The sequence below is a fragment of the Loxodonta africana genome, chromosome X, assembly GCF_030014295.1.
Source record: "Loxodonta africana isolate mLoxAfr1 chromosome X, mLoxAfr1.hap2, whole genome shotgun sequence".
Taxonomy (NCBI): Eukaryota; Metazoa; Chordata; class Mammalia; order Proboscidea; family Elephantidae; genus Loxodonta; species Loxodonta africana.
This window is the reverse complement of record NC_087369.1, coordinates 64,706,832-64,733,304: the sequence shown is the minus strand read 5'-3', so window position 1 is coordinate 64,733,304 and position 26,473 is coordinate 64,706,832. Positions and strand designations below refer to the sequence as shown.

General features: G+C 39.9%; 1 protein-coding gene across 3 annotated transcripts in view; it reads left to right on the top strand.

Moving 5' to 3' along the window:
- The window catches only part of PHF8 (PHD finger protein 8), a 129,763-nt gene that overhangs the window by 12,917 nt on the left and 90,373 nt on the right, over nt 1-26,473 (top strand). For 2 of the 3 annotated variants that reach the window (XM_064278352.1, XM_064278353.1), the window contains exons 3-8: nt 4,706-4,791; nt 5,169-5,277; nt 7,649-7,809; nt 8,759-8,900; nt 10,659-10,845; nt 12,482-12,644. In XM_064278352.1, the coding sequence (XP_064134422.1) occupies nt 4,706-4,791; nt 5,169-5,277; nt 7,649-7,809; nt 8,759-8,900; nt 10,659-10,845; nt 12,482-12,644 (848 nt within the window). The remainder of the gene's footprint in view (nt 1-4,705; nt 4,792-5,168; nt 5,278-7,648; nt 7,810-8,758; nt 8,901-10,658; nt 10,846-12,481; nt 12,645-26,473) is intronic. The other variant, XM_064278354.1, reaches the window with a different exon arrangement.

Here is a 26,473-nt window from a genome sequence, read left to right as displayed (position 1 = left end):
AGTGGAACTATGTGTGTTATTGTTTATTTTATAGGCCTGTCTAATCTGTGGCTGAAGGGTGCACCACAGGAGTGACTTCAGTACTGAGTTAAAAGGGTGTCCAGGGGGCATCTCTTGGGTTTTTTCCAGTCTCTGTCAGACCAGTAAGTCTATCTTATTTTGCAAGTTAGGATTTGGTTCTACATTTTTCTCCAACTATGTCCGGGACCCTCTTTTGTGATCCCTGTCAGAGCATTCAGTGAAGGCAGGGGTTTTTGTATGCTTTGTTCTGTGTCTGTCTCCCCAGCACCTAGACCAGGGTCTGGCAAACCAAAAAAAAACCCAAACCCGTTGCCGTTGAGTTGATTCCGATTCATAGCGACCTTATAGCAGATGCTCATTAAATATTTGCTGAATGAGTGTACACTGGGGAGACAGGGTGTTATGGAAATCAAGGGTAGAGAGTGCAGGGTCAGTAGTGTGCAAATGCTGGTAAGAGGTCAAGCGAGATGAAGAAAAGAAGTATTTACTGCATGTATCAACAAGGAGGTCAGGACCTTGGTGAGATCTGTTTTAGAAAGAGGATGGGGACTGCAGCAGAAGGGTGAGAGAGTGTACACAGCAATTCTAAATTTTTTTTTATAGATTTGATTGTGATACAGATTATCTCTGGATGCTACTGGGTGGCTGGGGTGGAAGGGAGACTTTTTTTTTCCGCTGTATACACCTCTGTACCTTTTGTGTTTTAGACCACGGACAAGTGTTATCTGTTAGAATAAAAATCATTATGAAGCTGCATAGGTTTAAACAAAGAAGATATTTGACTGTGAAGGGGCAGAGAGGGGCAAACAGGAAGGAGGAAGAGGTGGATCACCTCTTTTTTATTTGTAAAGATTGAGGAGCTTGTTTAAATGCTAATAGAAGGAGAAGGGAAAGAGAGAGAGGTTGAAGATACTGCAGAAAGAAGGGAAATTGATTGAGAAGATAAGAAGAGATATGATTCAGGTGGAACAACTGGCTTTAGAAAGAAGGAAGGATAGCAGGAGACAAGGATAGATGCAGAACAAAGTAGATTTGATGGTGGAAAGTTGAGGTAAGTTTACATCTGAGTACTTCATTTCCTCCAAGAAGTAGGAGGCAAGGTCATTTGCTGAGAGACTAGGAAGTTAGTGGGGCCAGAGATTTGAAATAGCCACTTTGGAGAATGGGAGGGAGAACTGAGCAGGGAAATGTAGGACTGCCAGGCAACATAACCCAGATATTTTGGACAGTGTAAATTTATTCTGGCACCAATCCATTGGGCGATTTTTTCTCCAGCCATGTCCAATGGTTCAGTTTTATGTAGTTGGATTGATCCAGGGTTGGGGTTTGCACATGGGTGTGATGGAAAGGCAGTGGGGCAAGTGAGGTGAAGATATCTGTAAGAAGATGGTTGAAGTGAGGAATTCTGGAATCTAAGCTAGATAGGGAAGGAGGATCAAGTCTAGAGTGAGTGGATAGGGGAAAAGTAAGAGGATCAAGGGGTTGTGAGAGGTGTGAGGGCGAACAGGTGTGGTTAGTGATTGTTGGATGGATACATTCTCGTGGTCAGAGAGTGTGATGTATGAAATATATTCCAGAGATGGAGTGATTGCAGGTGTTGACAAGGTCTGGGGTAAGGCCATGAGAGTTGGTGGCAGAAATGGGAGTGGAGATAACAGTCTCAGAAGAGGAAAAGGTCAAAAAACTAAGAGGCCAGGATGTTAGGCCTCCACGTTGATACTTATGTCACATGGGATGTTAGCAGGACTTGGGATGGAGTGGAATCTGTGAGCAGGTTCATCAGTGAGTGCAGAAGGTATGCTGGGGAGGTGAGCAATGATGAAGAAGAGTATGAAGTGGATGGTATGAAACTCAGAGGACTAGGGGACTTAACACAAGGTTAGAGGAGAGATGATCTAGAAATCTCACCGGAGAGTGAGGGGGATGTCTACCCACAGTCCAGCCCTGAGTTATGAGGCCATGGGAGAATGTGTAGCCTCTACCTGACAGAGCTCTATCATGGTACTTCTCCAGCTTTCTGTGGCAAAGGACCAGGATTTTTTTTCAAACCATGGTGAACCAATTCTTTTATAAAATTAAAAAGCGAATTACCAGAAAAATGATATGAAAAAGGTAACACAAAATACAAATCCCAATTTTTTATTATTAGATTCAACAGAATAATACTGCTCTGCCAGATTGTTGTAAAAGTTTTTAGATGCTTACTGTCCCTTTCTGTTCTTATTACAGACCTGTAATAAACAGTTCATGGACCAGGATCAATTCAAGGACCACACTTTGAGTAGCACTGGTATAGAGGAAGAGAACCCAGGTTCATTTAAGCCAGAAAGAGAAGGATGGATTTATTGAAGGGAATGCGAATGTAGATGGGTTTGTTTACCAGGGAATGGGATTATTAAAGGTACAACAGAAAAGTTGTGGAAGGAGAAGAACAGTAGGTGTTTGGGGTAGAGAAAACACATAGCTATATGGGGATGAAAGTTCAAGAAAGATAGATGCCTGGAGGGGCTTCCTTCTTGAACAGTGTCCTAGGGTAACAGGGATGTGAGACAGAAAGCATGTAGTCCATGAAAGTGAGTTAATTTAATTACTAAATTTTTATTAAAAAAATTTTTTTTGATGCTGTGTTTTCACTAATTATGGCATGCTGATTCAAAGACCAATTCAGTATTTTTGATATGAGTTATGGATTTTGAGATACATGATATGGTAATACAAGCCACCAGTAAAGCAAGTGGCACTGTGGCGCCACTGATCTGTGGTGTGACAGTATACCAATAAAAAATACAAAGATAGTTTGAGAAGGCCTTTCCATTAGGTTCCATGGGGAACCTCTGGTTTGCCAAATATGACACAGAAAAATCAAAACAAACCCATCGAGGCTCCCTAACTATTACACAGGAAAGCCATAATCATGCTTGCAAGCCTTATTTCACAGAAATTAAGGAAAAAAAGGCAAAAGTTTACAAAACTAACACATCCAGGAAGCATCACCTAATAGAATGCTCAACCTACACAACAGTGAGGCTCCAGCTCCGGTCTGCTGAGCTTCATGCATTTCAAAAGGGACCCACCTTGACGCTAAATGCAATAGAACCAGAATAACGCACTATCTACGAGATCCAGAGGCATAAAAAAGTGGCTGTTACACAGTTACACCAATAGTACTGGAAGGGTTAATGCTGCAAGGTATACGGAATGCATTTAAAAAAAAAAGTTTTGAGGTGAAGGGTGGGGTGTAAACTGGGTAAAAGAATAATATTAGTTATCACTTATTGCTTAACTTATTGCATACTAGACTGTGCTCACTGTGCTCGGCACTTTACATACATTATCTGATTGAATTGTCCCTTAAAAATCTACAAAGTTGATGGTGATATCCCTAATTTATTGATATGCAACAGGCTTATAAGCATAGGATAGTCAGGAACATGGTGGAGTCCTTATCCCGGGAAGTCAAGTTTATGAGAATGATTTTTCTGAAACATTTTGGCCCAGTAGTTAAGAGATTGGCTGCTAACCAAAAGGTTGACAGTTCAAATCCACCAGCCACTTCTTGGAAGCCCTATGGGGTAGTTCTACTCTGTCCTATAGGCTTGTTATGAGTTGGAATCGACTCAGTGGCAACGGATAATAGGTACTCTATTTTATGTTCCCTGTTATGGGTGGTGCAAACGGTTCACAAGCTTGGCTGCTAAGTGAAAGGCTAGAGGTTAGGTTGGAGGTCCTATCCGCCCAGAGGCATCTTGGGAGAAAGGCCTACCCAGCTACTTCTGAAGACTCAGCTAATAAAAATCTATGGAGCACAGTTCTACTCTGCATGCATGGGGTTGGCATGAGTTGGGGTTGACTCGATGGTGACTGTGGATTTTTTTTTTTTTTTTTTGCTTTGTGTAGCAGATCAAAGATTTTAGAAGATTAATCTTAGCCAGTAGGTATTTGGAGGTCCAGTGATGACTTTCCTTATGAGGAAGGGTTTAATTTTGTGCAATTACCACCTCACATACTGCAAACTCAGATTTTCAAAATTAAATAAATCTTTTTTAGACTTTAAAATATGAAATAAGTAACATGTTAGTTGTAGAAAATACAGAAAAGGGAAGAGAAAACAAGACTACTTGTAATCTTCAAGAGAACCACTGTTGACTATAAAATATTCTTTTTCAGTTCTTTTCATTTAATAAAATATCTCATTAAATTTTAAAATTTTGATTACATGTTAAAATAATATTTTGGGTATATTGGGTTAAATAAAGTGTTAAAATTAATTTCACCTGTTTCTTTTTACTTTTTTAATGTGGCTATTAGAAAATTTTAAATTACGTGTTTGGATCACATTAGATTTCTATTAGACACCACTGCTCTAGAGTCTTTTCCTGCTTTGACCATTCCGAATCTTAAGGAAGCTTTACGGTATATACATTTTTAGCTTTGTCATAATTGTTTTAGACCAGTGTGGTTCCATAGGACTTTTCTGCATCGATAAAAACGTTCAAGTGGCTACTGAGCGCTTGAAATGTGGCTAGAATGATAGAGGCACGGAATTTCAAATTTTATTTAATTTTAATCAATTTATATGTAGAAACCAATGTATGCCTAATAGCTATCTGTACTGGACAGCACAATTCTAGACCTTATGAAAAATAAAATTTTTGTAAACTGTGGCCGATTTTTTCTTTTCCAGTTGTGTTGGTGTTGAAGAGGAGAAGGCTGCTGACATTGACCTCTACCACTGCCCCAACTGCGAGGTCTTACATGGGCCCTCTGTTAGTAAGTAGATCTTGAGGTTTCCAAGAGAAGGGGTTTCAGACAGAGGCAAAGCAAAGGAAGCTTGACAGTGTGGTTACCTTTGCCTAAGTACTTAAGATTTGCCTCCCTTTGGAAATAGCAGAAGCCTGTGAAGGCCCAATAGGCCAGCAACTGCTCTGCTAAAAGCAGAGTTTGAGGCTTCTCCTCCCTAGGGCTTCCACAGAGGAAGCATCCATCCTCTCCACCAACTTTCTTGAGTCTGCGAGGGCCTTGTTGACTCCAGATGCTCCAAGGGGATGTTAGATTGGAAGATAAGCAGGATTTGCAGAGGCCTTTGCTCTTGGATCTATACCTTATGGCCATTCTGACTCATGGTCTCATGTCTTTTCCTGGCTTAGTGAAAAAACGCCGTGGATCTTCAAAAGGGCATGATACACACAAGGGAAAGCCGGTGAAGACTGGGAGTCCTTCGTTCATTCGAGAGCTCCGGAGTAGGACCTTTGACAGGTGAGGACTCCTGTCCAACAGCTGGTGAATGCCAGGGCTCTGGGAGGCTGAGACCCATCTCTTCCCAGGTTTCCCACTAGACATCCCATTATGTGCTTTCCCCATTTGGGTTCAGGTTTCTGCAAGTTCCCTCTGGTGAGGAATCTTGTATTTTGGTCAGTTTCTGAGAAACAGTTGCTAGAGTTCCATTTCTTGTGCAGAATATATTAAGGTCCTCTTGCAGAAACTTTTGGTAGATAGGGAAGCAATAATCCCCTAATTCAGGAGAGGATGTTTTGATGCACTCAAATGCTGGAACTTTCAAGAGTCTTAAAGATTAGAAAGTTTAATTCTGTCCTTGTAGAGAAGAGGAAACTTAAAACAAAAAATGTTGAGTGGTTGTGTATTTCTTTTACAATCATGAAAAAGAATTTATTAAGCTGGCCTTATTAAAAATAAATCACTGGAATTGAGCAGAAATAATGAGTTAAAAAATAAATGAATAAAGCACTCTCTTGCTTGGCTTTTAACTCACTGAACCATTTCAGCTGTTCTGTAATCAAAGTGTTTGGAATTATAAGTGTTTCTTTAACTTTATATGTATGTAGATATTTATTTAAAGGGAGGGAGTCGGAAGTGTCTCCTTTCTACTCCAGACTCCTCAGGCCCCTTCCTCCAAATCAACAATTTCTTGTGCATTTTTTTTGTCTTTTTAGTAATATTTTATTGTGTTTTCTGTGAAGATTTACACAGCAGTTTAGATTCCCATTCAACAATTTCTGCACAAATTGTTCAGTGACATACATCGGTTACATTCTTCACAGTGCATGAACATTCTCATTATTTCCGTTCTGGTTGTTCATTTCCGTTAATGTAGTTTCCCTGCCCCGTTACATTCTCATCTTTGTTTTAAAGTAGTTGTTGACTGTTTGGTCTCATATAGGTGATTTTTTAAAGTATTATTGTATACGTGTGTGTATCATTTTTTCTTTTTTTACACAAATGGAAACTTTCTGTATTGTTCTGGTCTTGCTTTTTTTTTTTAACCTAAATTATGTATATTGGAAATCAATCCATAACAGTACATCAATACATACGGATGCTCTTTGTCCTTTTTCACGGCTGTTTAGTGTCCTATTTTATGGATATATAATAATTTATTTATCAGTCTTCTATTGGTAAACATTTAATTCCAGTATTTTGCTATTAGAAAAAAAATACTGCAAAGGATATCTTTGTATTTGTCTTTGCACATGTGCGTGAGTATATCTTTAGGTTTAATGCCTAAAAGTGAAATTGCTAAGTCTAAGAGTATGTACTTTAGAAATGTTTATAAATATTTCCAAATTGTCTTCAAAGTGGCTATACCAGACAGTGTGTGAGGGTGCCTATTTCCTTATTTTCTGGCTAACAATGTTTATTATCAAACTTTTTGATGTTTGCCTTTTTTGATAAGATAAAAAAATAAAATCTTGTTTCTGTTTGCATTTCTTTAATTATGAAGGTGAGTATTTTTTTATGCTTATAAACCATCTTTATTTTTTTTCTCTGTTAACTACCTACTTTTGTTGTTTGACATTTCTGTTGGGTTACTGACTCTGTTTCTTACTGATTATTAACAGCTCTTTGTATTGTAAAGAAAATAATCCTTTGGCATACGTGTTACAAATATCTTTTTCCTAGTTTTGTTAGTTTTTAAAACTCCATCATATTTTTCCTTGCAAAACATTTGGATTTTTATGTAGTTAAATTTATTATTATTTTTAAACTCCCATTGTTTAATTAATGGAGTACATGTGTTGAAGAAGTGGAAGCCCTGGTGGCATAGTGGTTAAGAGCTATGGCTACTAACCAAAAGGTCGGCAGTTCAGATCCACCAGGTGCTCCTTAGAAACTCTATGTGGCAGTTCTACTCTGTCCTATAGGGTCACTATGAGTCGGAATTGACTTGATGGCAATGGGTTTGGGTTTTTTTTTCGGTTGAAGAAGTGGTTATAAAAATTGCTTTTGTCTTTTCTCTTTGTCAGTTTTTTGAAATGTGGAGATTGTTGCTCTGGGTTAGAACAAATTAGCTAAACTTGTAAGCTATGTCTTTTCCTCCTGGGTAGGCTGTTGACTCATTTCTTCCCTGGTCATCCAGAGAAGAGCACCGATTGATACCCTGGGTTTAGTTCCCCATCTCTGCCCATGACCTAGCCTCTTGCCTTGTACAGGTCATTTCTTCCCTGTCATGTGAAGTTTATGTCGTTAGTTGCCAGCCTATGCTGTGTCCCCTCAGGAAGCTCCTGTTCTCTCTGCCCCCAACCACCTCTTGGGTGTATGGCAGCATCCAGTGAGGCTTTCAGTGGGCAGGGCCTCTGGAGGCTCAGGGTTTCTCTTGTGTGGCCCACAGCTCAGATGAAGTGATTCTGAAGCCCACTGGAAGTCAGCTTACCGTGGAATTCCTGGAAGAGAATAGCTTCAGTGTACCCATCCTGGTCTTGAAGAAGGATGGGTTAGGGATGACGCTACCCTCACCATCATTCACTGTGAGGGATGTGGAACACTATGTTGGTAAGACACCACAGGCCCTCTTTTTTATGCTTTTTTTAATTATGAAAAGATACACCGATTCAACAGTTTCTACATATATAATTCAGTGATACTGATTACATTCTTCAACTTGTACAACCAATTTCACTGTCCTTTTCCAAATTATTCTACCACCATTGACATAAACTCACTGCCCCCTAAGCAAAAACTCCCCCTGTCCTCCTCCCTTCCACCCCTGGTAAACACTAATAATTTTTGGTTTCTATATATTTGCTTATTTCATATACGTGATATCATACAGTATTTGTTCTTTTGCAACTGACTTAGTTCACTCAGCATAATGTTTTCAAACCACAGGCCCTCTTAACTGTGACATTGTTCGTTCCTGTCAACACCTGTGTCCCTTCCCCTCCAATATACCTGTTGTATTTCCTTTCTAGCCATCTTGCAAATCTGAGGTGAAAATGTCTTGCCTAAAGTAGTTTTTTGGCAAAGCTAGAACCAAAATCCTGGTCTCTTCTTCCTCCTCCTTCTAATATACAACAAAACCCCAGGTCGAACCCCATTATTTATCTGGGGAGTACTAGGGATTATGATCTCTCTGTTGAGATGGTAAAACCTCTGACTCTTGCTCTCACATGTCAGTTGTCTTTGGGTATGATTTTTTGAGGGAGAGGAAGAGACGAAGTTAGGAAGCAGGGTCCAAGCAGGTAGGTTGTACTATGGGTCGGGCTGTGTGTCAGCCGTTTCCATAGTTCTGGCAGGCCTGGACCCAGCACATAGGTTTAAGGAACGTGTGGATGGATTTTTATCCCCAGCTCCCCAGCTCCCCACTCCCCAAACATACACACATACACATACGGTGCCTGGGGAGAGGGGTTTTAAGGCCATTCTAGGGACTGGTGAGAGGATGAGAGAGTCTTCCCAGTCCTTGAAACCACTTGGTGCAGAACCCATCTTTTTATTCCAGGTTCTGACAAAGAGATTGATGTGATTGATGTGACCCGCCAGGCTGACTGCAAGATGAAGCTCGGTGATTTTGTGAAATATTATTACAGCGGGAAGAGGGAGAAAGTTCTCAATGTCATTAGTTTGGAATTCTCTGATACAAGGTAGGAGGGGCAGGAGTAACTAAAAAGTCTAACAAAGTGCTTGGAACTTATGGTGGTGTTGTTAGTTACCACTGAGTTGAGTCCAACTCATGGTGACCCCATGTGTGCTGAGCAGAGAGCTGGTCCATAGGGTTTTCAAGGCTGTAACCTTTCAGAAGCGGATCGCCGGGCCTGCTTTCTGAAGTGCCTCTGGGTGGGTTTGAACTGCCAACCTTTTGGCTAATAGTCAAGCACTTAACCATTTGTGACACTCATGGACTCCTTGAACTTGAACTGAATATGTATTAGTGTTCCTTTCCCTTCCTCCTGGAGATTTCTTTCTTTGGGATGGGGAGCTTGTTTATACTTTCTAGGGTAACTGCTCATGTTCAAACTGCCGATACCTATTTCTCTTCCACAGTTTCTAGCATTGGATAGATTACACAGTAGCTGTGTTAATTATTCTTTTTGTCTCCTACAAGTCCTAGCACAACTTTCTTAGACCTTTTTTCTGATACTTAAAGTGTGGCATAGTCACTGTTTAACTACCAGGATAAGTCCTCTGTCCTTGGAAATAGATTTACTAAAATTATCCCCAAGTAGTTTTGTTTTATTAAGAATAAGGTTATATATTAAAAAAGAAACAAAAAGAAAACACTTATAACATTTTAATGAGAGTCTTAAATGATTTTATCTGAACTCATTCACTCAATAGATAAGTAGTCTCCTCTGTACTCAGAACTGTAGGAAATACTAAGAAATTGTAATGTAACCTTTTTGCCCTTAGGAAGCTTACTGTCTGATTATCTACTGGGTTTTTTAAAGCTTTTTATTTTGAAACAATTATAGACACAGGAAATTGCAAAAAAAAAAAAAGTACAAGAAGGTCCTTTATACTCTTCAGCCATTTTACCCCAATGGTAACATTTTACATAACTGTATTGCAATATCAAAACTGTTACAGTTGGTTTTAACATGCAAAGTTAAATAACTTGAGGATTTTTTTTAATTGCATTTTTTAATTTATACTTCACTTCATCCTGAAGTACTATGTGAAGTAGCTTTCAGAGATGAATACTATACAGGATAGAGGGGAAAGGAAGGGAAAATTGGAACAAAAGGAAGATAAAGATTAGGAAATAGGATGCATCTGGTAAGTAGTCTACACACAAAATGAATAGTCCGGATAGTTGGATGTCTGTATAGCTGGTGGAGATAGGCTGTAGAGTTTTTACGGAGTTTCCCCAAGATCAGAACAAAGAAGGAAGCATGATCTATTACAAAATTTGTGGTTTTACATAGGACACAACCAGCCCCATACTTGGGAGAAATGCTTCTTTACCTGAACTCAGCCCCGAGAGGGTTCTGTAGTGGTTCTTCATAAAGAAGACACTATGAGACGGGGACAGTACAAAATCTGTAATAAACCAAGTGCCAAGTGTGCGGGCCTCAGTGGAAGAGAAGGGAAGCATGAGCATTTAGTAGAGGAAATGATCACCTTCAACTGGAGCTGGGACTTGGGACTTCTGGAACTGAGTGGAATGAGGATGCTGACCAGACTTATGGAAATATGTCGCATGTGCTCTTAGGGATTCTATGGAGAGAACTTGTTCTCTGTCTTATCTGACCCTCACTGAGATATGGTCATTTCATTCAGACTTCAACCTTCAATTGGTGAAATTCCCAATATTCAAAAGTATTGGAAGCCAATGGACTTTGTCAGTCTACCTCAGCATACCTCCATTAGCTGATGTCTGCTCTCCACCCCTTCCTTGCTAGGCTTTCTAACCTTGTGGAGACACCCAAGATTGTTCGGAAGCTTTCATGGGTGGAGAACTTGTGGCCGGAGGAGTGTGTATTTGAGAGGCCCAGTGTGCAGAAGTACTGCCTCATGAGTGTACGGGATAGCTATACAGACTTTCACATTGACTTTGGCGGCACCTCAGTCTGGTACCATGTGCTCAAGGTAGGAATGGATATGGCTTCTGGAGGCAGACAGGCCTTGCACCTCCCTATTTCTGTCAGCACAGAACAGGCTGCTGAGCCCTGCCCACCTCCCAGATTCTATTTGGGTGACATTTCCACATTACTGCTCTATCTAGATTGGGCACTTGGTGGCTACAATGGTGGCCTGTTTCTGCTCTACAGTTTTGATGTTTAATCACAAAAATTTTTGAATACCAGTAGGTGCCTAAGGTTTTCTCCAACTGTTATCTTCTTCAGTGAACCAATTTACACTCCTACCACCATGTATGGAAATGGCTATATTTACTTCAGACATTCCTGATAACATTATGAGAAACTTCCCCTTCTCTCAACTTTATTGAGGTATAATTTCTATACCATAAAATTCACCCATTTAAGCATACAATTTGATGAAATTTAACAGTTGTATATGGTCGTGTAACTACCACCATAATCAAGATAAAACATTTATGAGTTTTTTTTTTTTAAATGTCAGGCCTCCCGTAGATGGTTTCCCTTTTAGTGGTTATTACAAATTTGTAATTGACACTGATTGTCAATGACTGTAAAGGAGCTTTGAGGTCTGGAAAAAATTTTTAAAAATAATTAAAATTGTTTTTCATCATTCTTCATACTATTTAGTTTTATTATCAGAAACTCAAAGAAAAGGGCAGAAAACCTGGATATAGCTCCTATCCAAATGATCACAAATCCTGAACTAGTTGTTTCCATTGTTTTATCAGGAAGAAATTAGAATGTATAAACGAAAGTGCTGTCATGTAAATGTTAGATGTCTCTTTATCTCTTTATAATTCAATGCGTAGCTCCTAAAAACAAAGGCATTATCTTTTATTACCACAGTATAGTTATCAAAATCAGAAATTAACATTGATATGATACTATAATCTATAGACCCAATGCAAATTTCTCCAATTGTACATGAGATATTTCTAATGGTACTTTTTTTATGTTGAAAATTCTTATCGTGAAATATTGGTTAAACAAATCAAGCTGTGGGTTAGGGATATCTTTGTACTAATGAATTTTTGTTTTATTTTGCCAAATTATCTCTGGTGATTATCCAGGCAAAACACAATCAGGAAATAAAATGTTTTTCCAACAGATAATCACCTAACATATACTTTTTCAGAAGTCCTTGGGCTATTACTGAACTTTTAAACTTTTATTAGCTTTGATTGCAGGTGCGAGTGGGAACACTCTGTAAATGGCATTTAAAGGGATATTCAGTTCTCTTGTCTTCAGTAATGTGGCCTTAAATTCTCCTAGGGCTAGTAGTATTCATCTACTTTTCTATAGAGACCATTTTTCATCTGGCATGACATTGAAAATAGGAGCCCTCAGTGTACATTTGTCCTAACTTGAGCAATTTTGTTTGAAATGCCCTTTCTAAATTGTTTTTGCCAATCTTTTGGGCTCAGTTAGTGAGAAGTGCAAAAGGACCTTTTGAAGTTTTCCAGATCCATGGAAAAATGATACTTGGGTAGTTTTGGGAAAGAATTCTGATAAACTACCATGGTCTTAGAGTGTGAGAGAGAGAATAGGGCTTTGGAGTCCCTCTGGAGGACTTTTCTGGAAATCGTTGATATTTTTGGCACTTCAACCTTTTTTTGTTTCAGGGTGAGAAGATCTTCTACCTGATCCGCCCAACCAATGCCAACCTTACTCTCTTTGAGTGCTGGAGCAGCTCCTCTAATCAGAATGAGATGTTCTTTGGGGACCAGGTGGATAAGTGCTACAGGTGTTCCGTGAAGCAAGGACAGACACTTTTCATTCCTACAGGTCTTCCCTGGGTTCCTCTGGGAGGGTTTTGGAAGGGTGGGAAGAGGAAGAGAGCTTGTGGCTCCAGAGCCAACCACTCCCCATAATGCATTAATCCAATTATGTGGGATATCCCTCCCTTATCAGCTAAAGGCTCAGAACTGGACTTAAAGAAAATTCATATGGTGGCCAGTAGGCAGCATGGTCACTTGGGGAGGTTGTGGGTGGGAAAGTCTAGGAGGAGGTTAATAGATTCCGTTGCACTGGGCTGATGTCAAGTTGGTGGACAGATAGAGTACAGAACTTTCAGCCCCATGACTCTAGTGATAGTGACTTGGAGGCTGGTTATAAATCAGAATGACCTGGGGTGGGTTTAGAGGTTTTTTCCTCTAAACAATACATGTCTGGGCTTCACCCCTAGCAATTATTAACTGGGGAATCAAAATATGTGTGTTTTGAAAAAGTCCCCTCAGTTGTCTGTTTGGGGAGAATTGACATCTTTACTATGTTGAATCTTCTAGTCCATGAACATAGTATGTCTCTCCATCTATTTAGATCTTTTGATTTCTTTAATTAGAATTAGTGTTAAATTTTCTTGAAATGTTTGGTAAAATTCTCCATGAAATCATATGGACTTAGAGATTTTTGGGTTAAGTTTTTAATTACAATTCAATTTTCTTAGTTTTTATAAGATATTCAAATTGTTTCATATTAAGTTGTGCTTTACAAGGAATTGGCCCATTTTGTCTAAGTTGTCAAATTCACATGTATAGATTTGTTTGTAGTATTTTCTTATTACCCTTTTGATGTCTTCTAGGTCTCTAGTGATACCTTCTCTTTCATTCCTGGTATTAGTAGTTTGTTTTTTCTCTTTTATTCTGCTTCAGTCTTGCTAAAGGCTTGTCGATTTTTTTTTATCTTTTCAAAGAGCCACTTTTTGTTTCATTGATTTTCTCTACTGTCTTTTTGTTTTCAGTTTCATTGATTTCTGCTTTCATCTTTACTTTTCCTTCTTTTATGCTTGCCTTGGGTTGATTTTGCTCTTCTTTTTCTAGTTTCTTGAGGTGGGAGTTTAGGTTATTGATTTGAGAATTTCTTTTCTAATGTAAGCATATAGTGCTGTAAGTTTCCCTCAGCAGTGATTAAGCTGTATCCCACAAATTTTTTGATACGCCATATTTTTATTTTCATTCGGTTAAATGTACTTTTTAAAAATTGAGATATAATTCATGTATTGTAAAATTTACCATTTTAAAGGGTACAATTCAGTTTTTTTAGAATATTCACAAGGTTCTATAACCATTATTACTGTCTAACATCAGAAAATTTTCATCGCCCCCAAAAGAAACCCCATTAGCAGGCATTTCTCATTCTTCCGCCCTCCAGCCCCTGGCAGTCACTTTTGTACTTTCTTTCTCTATGGATTTGCCTACTCTGGGTATTTTATATAAATGGAATCACACTATACGTGGTCTTTTTTTTTTATTAACTTTTATTCACTTCAAGTGAACGTTTACAAATCCAATCAGTCTGTCACATATAAGTTTACATACATCTTACTCCATACTCCCACCTGCTCTTCCCCTATTGAGTCAGCCCTTTCAGTCTCTCCTTTCGTGACAATTTTGCCAGCTTCCCTCTCTCTCTATCCTCCCATCCCCTCTCCAGACAAGAGCTGCCAACCCACTCTCAAGTGTCCACCTGATATAATTAGCTCACTCTTCATCAGCATCTCTCTCCCACCCGCCGACCAGTCCCTTTCATGTCCGATGAGTTGTCTTCGGGGATGGTTCCTGTCCTCTGCCAACAGAAGGTCTGGGGAGCATGGCTGCCGGGACTCCTCCAGTCTCAGTCAGACCATTAAGTATGGTCTTTTTATGAGAATTTGGGGTCTGCATCCCACTGATCTCCTGCTCCCTCAGGAGTTCTCTGTTGTGCTCCCTGTCAGGGCAGTCATCGATTGTGGCAGGGCACCAACTAGTTCTTCTGGTCTCAGGATGATGTAGGTCTCTGGTTCATGTGGCCCTTTCTGTCTCTTGGGCTCCTAGTTGTCATGTGACCTTGGTGTTCTTCATTTTCCTTTGCTCCAGGTGGGTTGAGACCAATTGATGCATCTTAGATGGCCACTTGTTAGCATTTAAGACCCCAGACGCCACATTTCAAAGTGGGATGCAGAATGTTTTCATAATAGAATTATTTTGCCAATTGACTTAGAAGTCCCCTCAAACCATGTTCCCCAGACCCACGCGCTTGCTCTGCTGACCTTTGAAGCCTTCATTTTATCCCGGAAACTTCTTTGCTTTTGGTCCAGTCCAATTGAGCTGACCTTCCATGTATTGAGTGTTGTCTTTCCCTTCACCCAAAGCAGTTCTTATCTACTGATTAATCAATAAAAAACCCTCTCCCTCCCTCCCTCCCTCCCTCCCTCCCCCCTTCGGAACCAAAAAAGTATGTGTTCTTCTCAGTTTTTACTATTTCTCAAGATCTTATAATAGTGGTCTTATACAATATTTGTCCTTTTGCCTCTGACTAATTTCACTCAGCATAATGCCTTCCAGGTTCCTCCTTATTATGAAATGTTTCAGAGATTCGTCACTGTTCTTTATCGATGCGTAGTATTCCATTGTATGAATATACCACAATTTATTTACCCATTCATCCGTTGATGGACACCTTGGTTGCTTCCAGCTTTTTGCTATTGTAAACAGAGCTGCAGTAAACATGGGTGTGCATATATCTGTTTGTATGAAGGCTCTTGTATCTCTAGGGTATATTCCGAGGAGTGGGATTTCTGGGTTGTATGATAGTTCTGTTTCTAACTGTTTAAGATAACGCCAGATAGATTTCCAAAGTGGTTGTACCATTTTACATTCCCACCAGCAGTGTATAAGAGTTCCAATCTCTCCACAGCCTCTCCAACATTTATTATTTTGTGTTTTTTGGATTAATGCCAGCCTTGTTGGAGTGAGATGGAATCTCATCGTAGTTTTAATTTGCATTTCTCTAATGGCTAATGATCGAGAGCATTTTCTCATGTATCTCTTGGCTGCCTGAATATCTTCTTTAGTGAAATGTGTGTTCATCTCCTTTGCCCACTTCTTGATTGGGTTGTTTGTCTTTTTGTGGTTGAGTTTTGACAGAATCATGTCGATTTTGGAGATCAGGTGCTGGTCTGAGATGTCATAGCTGAAAATTCTTTCCCAGTCTATAGGTGGTCTTTTTACTCTTTTGGTGAAGTCTTTAGATGAGCATAGGTGTTTGATTTTTAGGAGCTCCCAGTTATCGGGTTTCTCTTCGTCATTTTTGGTAATGTTTTGTATTCTGTTTATGCCTTGTATTAGGGCTCCTAGGGTTGTCCCTATTTTTTCTTCCATAATCTTTATCGTTTTAGTCTTTATGTTTAGGTCTTTGATCCACTTGGAGTTAGTTTTTGTGCATGGTATGAGGTACGGGTCCTGTTTCATTCTTTTGCAAATGGATATCCAGTTATGCCAGCACCATTTGTTAAAAAGGCTATCCTTTCCCCAATTGACTGACACTGGTCCTTTGTCAAATATCAGCTGCTCATACGTGGATGGATTTATATCTGGGTTCTCAATTCTGTTCCATTGGTCTATGTGCCTGTTGTTGTACCAGTACCAGGCTGTTTTGACTACTGTGGCTGTATAATAGGTTCTGAAATCAGGTAGAGCGAGGCCTCCCACTTTCTTCTTTTTCAGTAATGCTTTGTTTATCCGGGGTTTCTTTCCCTTCCATATGAAATTGGTGATTTGTTTCCCTATCCCCTTAAAATATGACATTGGAATTTGGATCGGAAGTGCGTCATATGTATAGATGGCTTTTGGTAAAATAGACATTTTGACTATGTTAAGTCTTCCTATCCATGAGCAAGGTATGTTTTTCCACTTAAGTATGTCCTTTTGAATTTCTTGTAGTAGAGCTTTGTAGTTTTCTTTGTATAGGTCTTTTACATCCTTGGTAAGATTTATTCCTAAGTATTTTATCTTCCTGGGGGCTACTGTGAATGGTGTTGATTTGGTTATTTCCTCTTCGGTGTTCTTTTTGTTGATGTAGAGGAATCCAAGTGATTTTTGTATGTTTATTTTATAACCTGAGACTCTGCCAAACTCTTCTATGAGTTTCAGTAGTTTTCTGGGGGATTCCTTAGGGTTTTCTGTATATAAGATCATGTCAACTGCAAATAGTGATAACTTTACTTCCTCCTTGCCAATCTGGATGCCCTTTATTTCTTTGTCTAGCCTAATTGCCCTGGCTAGGACTTCCAACACGATGTTGAATAAGAGCAGTGATAAAGGGCATCCTTGTCTGGTTCCCGTTCTCAAGGGAAATGCTTTCAGGTTCTCTCCATTTAGAGTGATATTGGCTGTTGGCTTTGCATAGATGCCCTTTATTATGTTGAGGAATTTTCCTTCAGTTCCTATTTTGGTAAGAGTTTTAATCATAAATGGGTGTTGGACTTTGTCAAATGCCTTTTCTGCATCAATTGATAAGATCATGTGGTTTTTATCTTTTGTTTTATTTATGTGATGGATTACATTAATGGTTTTTCTGATATTAAACCAGCCTTGCATACCTGGTATAAATCCCACTTGATCAGGGTGAATGATTTTTTTGATGTGTTGTTGGATTCTATTGGCTAGAATTTTGTTGAGTATTTTTACATCTATATTCATGAAGGATATAGGTGTATAATTTTCTTTTTTTGTAATGTCTTTACCTGGTTTTGGTATCAGGGAGATGGTGGCTTCATAGAATGAGTTGGGTAGTATTCCGTCATTTTCTATGCTTTGAAATACCTTCAGTAGTAGTGGTGTTAACTCTTCTCTGAAAGTTTGGTAGAACTCTGCAGTGAAGCCGTCCGGGCCAGGGCTTTTTTTTTGTTGGGAGTTTTTTGATTACCGTTTCAATCTCTTTTTTTGTTATGGGTCTATTTAGTTGTTCTACTTCTGAATGTGTTTAGGTAGGTAGTGTTTTTCCAGGAATTCATCCATTTCTTCTAGGTTTGCAAATTTGTTAGAGTAGAATTTTTCGTAGTAATCTGAAATGATTCTTTTAATTTCATTTGGTTCTGTTGTGATGTGGTCCTTCTCGTTTCTTATTCAGGTTATTTGTTTCATTTCCTGTATTTCTTTAGTCAGTCTAGCCAATGGTTTATCAATTTTGTTAATTTTTTCAAAGAACCAGCTTTTGGCTTTGTTACTTCTTTCAATTGTTTTTCTGTTCTCTAATTCATTTAGTTCAGCTCTAATTTTTATGATTTGTTTTCTTCTTGTGCCTGATGGGTTCTTTTGTTGCTCACTTTCTATTTGTTCAAGTTGTAGGGACAGCTCTCTGCTTTTGGCTCTTTCTTCTTTTTGTATGTGTGCATTTATCAATATAAATTGGCCTCTGAGCTCTGCTTTTGCTGTGTCCCAGAGGTTTTGATAGGAAGTATTTTCATTCTCATTGCATTCTATGAATTTCCTTATTCCCTCCTTGATTTCTTGTATAACCCAGTCTTTTTTGAGGAGGGTATTGTTCATTTTCCAAGTATTTGATTTCTTTTCCCTAGTTTTTCTGTTATTGATTTCTCGTTTTATTGCCTTGTGGTCTGAGAAGATGCTTTGTAATATTTCGATGTTTTGGACTCTGCAAAGGTTTGTTTTATGACCTAATATGTGGTCTTTTCTAGAGAATGTTCCATGTGCGCTAGAAAAAAAAGTATACTTTGCAGCAGTTGGGTGGAGAGTTCTGTATAAGTCGATGAGGTCAAGTTGGTTGATTGTTGTAAGTAGGTCTTCCGTGTCTCTATTGAGCTTCTTACTGGATGTTCTGTCCTTCTCCGAAAGTGGTGTGTTGAAGTCTCCTACTATAATTGTGGAGGTGTCTATCTCACTTTTCAGTTCTGTTAAAATTTGATTTATGTATCTTGCAGCCCTGTCATTGGGTGCCTAAATATTTAATATGATTATGTCTTCTTGATCAATTGTCCCTTTTATCATTATATAGTGTCCTTCTTTATCCTTTGTGGTGGATTTAAGTCTAAAGTCTATTTTGTCAGAAATTAAAATTGCTACTCCTCTTCTTTTTTGCTTATTGTTTGCTTGATATATTTTTTTCATCCTTTGAGTTTTAGTTTGTTTGTGTCTCTATGTCTAAGGTGTGTCTCTTGTAGGAGCATATAGATGGATCGTGTTTCTTTATCCAGTCCGAGACTCTCTGTCTCTTTATTGGTGCATTTAGTCCATTTACATTCAGCGTAATTATAGACAAATAAGTTTTTAGTGTTGTCATTTTGATGCCTTTTCATGTGTGTTGTTGGCAATTTCATTTTTCCACATACTTTTTTGTGCTGAGACGTTTTTCTTAGTAAATTGTGAGATCCTCATTTTCATAGTGTTTGACTTTGTTAGTTGAGTCGTTACGTTTTTCTTGGCTTTTATCTTCAGTTATGGAGTTGTTATACCTTTTTGTGGTTACCTTTTTATTTACCCCTATTTTTCTAAGTAAAAACCTAACTTGTATTGTTGTATATCGCCTTGTATCACTCTCCATCTGGCAGTTCAATGCCTCGTGTATTTAGTCCCTCTTTTTGATTATTGTGATCTTTTACCTATTGACTTCCATGATTCCCTGTTATGTGTATTATTTTTTTTTAATTAATCTTAATTTGTTTGTTTTTGTGATTTCCCTATTTGAGTTGATATCAGGACATTCTGTTTTGTGACCTTGTATTGTGCTGATATCTGATATTATTGGTTTTCTGACCAAACAATATCCTTTAGTATTTCTTGTAGCTTTGGTTTGGTTTTTGCAAATTCTCTAAACTTGTGTTTATCTGTAAATATCTTAATTTCGCCTTCATATTTGAGAGAGAGTTTTGCTGGATATATGATCCTTGGCTGGCAGTTCTTCTCCTTCAGTGCTCTGTACATGTCGTCCCATTCCCTTCTTGCCTGCATGGTTTCTGCTGAGTAGTGTGAACTTATTCTTATTGACTCTCCTTGAAGGAAACCTTTCTTTTCTCCCTGGCTGCTTTTAAAATTTTCTGTTTATCTTGCATTTTAGCGAGTTTGATGATAATATGTCTTGGTGTTTTTCTTTTTGGATCAATCTTAAATGGGGTTCGATGAGCATCTTGGATAGATATCCTTTCGTCTTTCATGATGTCAGGGAAGTTTTCTGTCAGGAGTTCTTCAACTATTTTCTCTGTGTTTTCTGTCCCCCCTCCCTGTTCTGGGACTCCAATCACACGCAAGTTATCCTTCTTGATAGAGTCCCACATGATTCTTAGGGTTTCTTCATTTTTTTTAATTCTTTTATCTGATTTTTTTTCAGCTATGTTGGTGTTGATTCCCTGGACCTCCAGATGTCTCAGTCTACATTCTAATTGCTCAAGTCTGCTCCTCTGACTTCCTATTGCGTTGTCTAATTCTGTAATTTTATTGTTAATCTTTTGGATTTCTGAATGCTGTCTCTCTATGGATTCTTGCAACTTATTAATTTTTCCACTATGTTCTTGAATAATCTTTTTGAGTTCTTCAACAGTTTTATCAGCGTGTTCCTTGGCTTTTTCTGCAGTTTGTCTTATTTCGTTTGTGATGTCTTGAAGCATTCTGTAAATTAGTTTTTTATATTCTGTATCTGATAATTCCAGGATTGCATCTTCATTTGGGAAAGATTTTGATTGTTTTGTTTGGGGGGTTGTAGAAGCTGTCATGGTCTGCTTCTTTAAGTGGTTTGATATGGACTGCTGTCTCCGAGCCATCACTGGGAAACTAGTTTTTCCAGAAAATCCGCTAAAAAAAAAATGCAGTCGGATCCCTATCAGAGTTCTCCCTTTGGCTCAGGCTATTCGGATGTTAATGAAGCCGCCTGGGGAGGGTGGGGGGAGGGATCGGAGAGATAGGAGAGTAGCACCTCAGAATATAGCCAGAGTTGCTTGTCTTGCTTGGAATGACTATTATATCTGAGATTTCCGCGGGGTGCGTCTCCTATGTGTGCTGGCTGTGTGGAGATTGCCCCCGGGGGGTCTGGCCCGCTGGAGTCACGGTCAGATCCTCCGCTGCCAGCCTGGGACGGTGCACTCCCGACTCCAAAATCAGTCGCTGCCTCCCGGGGACTCCCCGTCCCGCCTGCCGCGTCGCCACGCCGCCTCCGCGAACAGACTGGGCTCCCCCTCGGGGTCAGCTCAGGCGAGCAGAGCAGCTCCCCGCGCCTGCGCCGCGACCGCGCGTCCCGATTGGGACGCCACTCTTCCCACTCCAAGACCCGTCACTGTCTCCCAGGGACTTCTCCCACCAGCTGCGTCGCCACGCCACCTGTGCGAACCGGCTGGGCCTCCTCCCGGGGTTAGTTCAGGGGGGTGGAGCAGCTCCCCGCTCCTGCGCCTCGCCAAAATCCTGATGGGACGGCTCCCCGGCTGCGACGCCGCTCTCCCCGCTCCAAGACCCGTCACTGTCTCCCAGGGTCTTTTCCCACCGGCTGCGTCGCCACGCCGCCCTCGTGAATGGCTGGGCCCCCACCAGGGTCAGTTCAGGGGGGTGGAGCAGCTCCCTGCGCCCGCGGCCCGCCAAAATCCCGGTGGGACGGCTCCCCGGGTGGGACGCTGCTCTCCCCGCTCCAAGACCAGTCACTGCCTCCCGGGGACTTTTCCCACCGGCTGCGCCGCCATGCCGCCTGCTCGAACCGGCTAGGCCCCCTCCCGGAATGAGTTCAGGGGCCAGGGCTAGGCCCCTTGTTTGTGCCGTCTGCCCCCCTGGGCTTTGCCCCAAATCGGGCGCCGAAGGTCACCTGACTGAGACGCTGGGTCCAGGCTCTGAAAACAATCGCTGCCTCCCCGTATTTGTTCGTTCTCCGTCTCTAAATCTGTGTTTGTTGTTCAGGGTTTGTAGATTGTTATGTATGTGATCGATTCACTTGTTTTTCCGAGTCTTTGTTGCAAGAGGGGTCCTCGGTAGCGTCCACCTAGTACACCATCTTGCTATATGTGGTTTCTTTTGTGTCTGCCTTCTTTCACTTGTTGTTGTTGTTAGCTGCCATTAAGTCAGTAACAACTCGTGGTTCCATGCACAGTGGAACAAATTGCTGTCCGGTCCTGCACCGTTCCCTTGATCAGTTGCAGATTGGGCCATTGTGATTCATAGGATTTTCATTGGCTGATTTTCAGAAGTAGATTGCCAGGCCATTTCTTCTCAGTCCATCTTAGTCTTGTAGCTCCACTGAAACCTGTTCAGCATCTTGGCAACATACAAGCCTCCACTGAGAGACAGGTGGTAGTTGCGTATGATGTGCATTGGCCAGGAATGAACCCAGGACTCCTGCATGGAAGGCAGAAATTCTACCACTGAATGAACTCTCTGTGTTTTTAAGGCTTATCCATATTGTACCGTGTATTAGAACGTTATTCCTTTTAATGGCTGAATAGTAATCCATTGTGTTAATTGCTAGGTTATATTGTAACTCTATGTTTAACTTTTTCAGGAACTGCCAAACTATTTTCCAGAGCAGCTGTATCATTTTACATTTCCACCTGCAATATATGAGGGTTCCAATTTCTCCATGTGCATGCCAACACTTACTGTCCGTCTTTATGATTATAGTCATCCTAGTGGATGTGAAGTAGTATCTCATTCTGGTTTTGATTTGTATCTCCGCTATAAGTCGGAATCGACTCGACGGCAGTGTTTTTTTTTTTTTAATGACTGTTGATGTTGAGCATCTTTCCGTGTGCTTATTGGATATTTGTATATCTTCCTTGGAGAAATGTTGTATGTTCAGTTACTTTGCCCATTGTTTAATTAGGCTATTTATCTTTTTATTGTTAAGTTGTAAGAATTCTTTTTGTTTGTTTATTGTGGTGAAGCTGTACATAACAAAGTATACACCCGTTCAACCATTTCTCAAAGTACAATTTAGTGACATTAGTTACATTCCTCAAGTTGTACAACCATTCTTGCTATCCTTTTCCAAATCATTCCACCAGTGCACCCTAAGCAAAAACTACCTCTTACTTCTTCCTTCCTACCCCTGGTAACAACTGATAATCTTTGACTTCTGTATATTTGCCTATTTCAAATATGTGAGAACATACAGTGTTTGTTATTTTGTGGCTGACTTATTTTGCTTAGGATGATATTTTCAAGGTTCATCCATGTTGTGGCATGCATCAGAACTTCATTTCTACTTATGGCTGAGCAGTATTCCATTGTGTGTATATACCACATTTTGTTATTAAATCATGTGTTTATGGACGTTTTGGTTGTTTGCACCTTTTAGCTATTGTAAAAAGTGCTGCAATGAACATTGATGTACAGTTTTCTGTTTGTGTTCCTGCCTTTACTTGTTCTGGAATTCTAGGATTGGAAGTGTTGGGTCATATGGTAGTGCTGTGTTCAGCTTTTTGAGGAACCACCAAACTGTTTACCGTAGTGACTATACCATTTTACATTCTCAACCTGCAGTGAATGGAGGGTTCCAGTTTCTCCACAACCTTCTCAACACCTATCGTTTTCCATTATTTTGGTTATTGTCACTCTTGATTGGTATCTCTCTAATGGCTAATGAAGGAGGCCTGGTGTCGCAGTGGTTAAGCGCTCGGCTGCCAACCAAAAGGTCCATACCAGCCGCTCTGTGGGAGAAAGATGTGACAGTCTGCTTCTGTAAAGATTACAGCCTTGAAAACCCTATGGGGCAGTTCCACTCTGTCCTATAGGGTCACTATGAGTCAGAATCAACTCGATGGCAATGGGTGTAGTTTTTAGTTTTAATGGCTAATGATGTTGAGCATCCTTTATATGTGCTTGTTGGCCATTTGAATATCTTCTTTGGTGAAATGTCTGTTTAAGTCCATTGTCCACTTTTTGATTGAGTTACTTGTCTTTTTGTTGTTTAGTTGCTGAATTTTTAAAATATATTTTGAATATTAGTCCCTTATCAGCTATATGGTTCCTGAAAAATTTTCTCCCAATCTGTAGATTGTCTTTTTCACTTTGTTGATAAAGTATTTTGATGAACAAAATTATTTAGTTTTTATGAGGTCCCGTTTACCTATTTTGACTTTTGCTTCTTGTACTTTGGTCAACAAATCTGATAATGCATTGTTAAAAACCAGGACCTGGAGCCACGCCTTTGTTTTCTTCCAAGAATTTTATGGTTTTAGTTTTCACATTTAGGTCCTGATACATTTTGACTGTGTGTGTTTTGAATCCCACGTGTCTGTCAGTTTGTCGTACTGTCGGGGCTTCCGTGTTGCTATGAAGCTATGCCACCGGTATTCAGATACCAGCAGGGTCACCCATGGAGGACAGATTTCAGCTGAGCTTCCAGACTAAGACAGACTAGGAAGAAGGACCCAGCAGTCTACTTCTGAAAAGCATTAGCCAGTGAAAACCGTATGAATAGCAGCAGAACATTGTCTGATATAGTGCTGGAAGATGAGCCCCCCAGGTTGGAAGGCACTCAAAAGATGACTGGGGAAGAGCTGCCTCCTCAAAGTAGAGTCGACCTTCATGATGTGAATGGAGTAAAGCTTTCGGGACCTTCATTTGCTGTTGTGGCTTGACTCAAAATGAGAAGAAACAGCTGCAAACATCCATTAATAATCAGAACCTGGAATGTATGAAGTATGAATCTAGGAAAGTTGGAAATAATCAGAAATGAAATGGAACATATAAACATCGATATCCTAGGCATTAGTGAGCTGAAATGGACTGGCATTGGCCATTTTGAATCAGACAATCATAGAGTCTACTATGCTGGGAATGACAACTTGAAGAGGAATGGTGTTGCATTCATCATCAAAAAGAACGTTTCAAGATCTATCCTGAAGTACAGTGCTGTCAGTGATAGGATAATATCCACACGCCTACAGGGAAAACCAGTTAATACGGCTATTATTCAAATTTATGCACCGACCACTAGGGCCAAAGATGACGAAATAGATTTTTATCAGCTGCTGCAGTCTGAAATTGATTGAACATGCAATCAAGTTACATTGATAATTACTGGCAATTGGAATGTGAAAGTTGGAAACAAAGAAGAAGGATCAGTAGTTGGAAAATATGGCCTTGATGATAGAAGCAATGGCGGAGATCGAATGATAAAATTTTGCAAGACCAACGACTTCTTCATTGCAAATACCTTCTTTCACCAACATAAACAGCAACTGTACACATGGACCTCGCCAGATGGAACACACAGAAGTCAATTGACTACATCTGTGGAAAGAGATGATGGAAAAGCTCAATATCATCAGTCAGAAGAAGGCCAGGGGCCGACTGTGGAACAGACCATGAATTGCTCATATGCAAGTTCAAGCTGAAACTGAAGAAAATCAGAGCAAGTCCATGAGAGCCAAAATATGACCTTGAGTATATCCCACCTGAATTTAGAGACCATCTGAAGAATAGATTTGACACATTGAACACTAGTAACTGAAGACCAGATGAGTTGTGGAATGCCATCAAGGACATCATCCATGAAGAAAGCAAGAGGTCTTTGAAAAGACAGGAAAGAAAGAAAAGACCAAAATGGATGTCAGAGGAGACTCTGAAACTTGCTCTCGAACGTCGAGCAGCTAAAGCAAAAGGAAGAATTGATGAAGTAAAAGAACTGAACAGAAGATTTCAAAGAGCCTCTTGAGAAGACAAAGTAAAGTGTTATAATGACATGTGCAAAGAGCTGGAGATAGAAAACCAAAAGGGAAGAACACTCTCGGCGTTTCTCAATCTGAAGGAACTGAAGAAAAAATTCAAGCCTCGAGTTGCAATAGTGAAGGATTCCATGGGGAAAATATTAAATGACGCAGGAAGCATCAAAAGAAGATGGAAGGGATACACAGAGTCATTGTACCAAAAAGAATTAGTTGATGTTTAACCATTTCAAGAGGTGGCATATGATCAGGAACCGATGGTACTGAAGGAAGAAGTCCAAGCTGCTTTGAAGGCATCAGCAAAAAACAAGCCTCCAGGAATTGATGGACTATCAATTGAGATGTTTCAACAAACAGATGCAGTGCCGGAGGTGCTCACTCATCTATGCCAAGAAATATGGAAGACAGCTTCCTGGCCAACTGACTGGAAGAGATCCATATTTATGCCTATTCCCAAGAAAGGTGATCCAACTGAATGTGGAAATTATAGAACAATATCATTAATATCACACCCAAGCAACATTTTGCTGAAGATCATTGAAAAACAGGTGCAGCAGTATATTGACAGGGAACTGCCAGAAATTCAGGCCAGTTTCAGAAGAGGACGTGGAACCAGGGATATCATCGCTGATGTCAGATGGATCCCGGCTGAAAGCAGAGAATACCAGAAGGATGTTTACCTGTGTTTTATTGACTATGCAAAGGTATTCGACTGTGTGCATCCTAGCAAACTATGGATAACTTTGCAAAGAATGGGAATTCCAGAACGCTTAGTTGTGCTCATGAGGAACCTTTACCTAGATCAAGAGGCAGTTGTTTGGACAGAACAAGGGGATACTGATTGGTTTAAAGTGAGGAAAGATGTGCGTCAGAGTTGTATTCTTTCACCATACCTATTCAGTCTGTATGCTGAAAAAATAATACGAGAAGCTGGACTGTATGAAGAAGAATGGGGCATCAGGATTGGAGGAAGGCTTATTAACAACCTGCGTTATGCAGATGACACAACCTTCCTTGCTGAAAGTGAAAAGGACTCGAAGCACTTACTAATGAAGATCAAAGACTAATGAAGATCAAAGCCTTCAGTATGGATTGCACCTCAACATAAAGAAAACAAAAATCCTCACAACTGGACCAATGAGCAACATCATGATAAACAGAGAAAAGATTGAAGTTGTCAAGGATTTCATTTTACTTG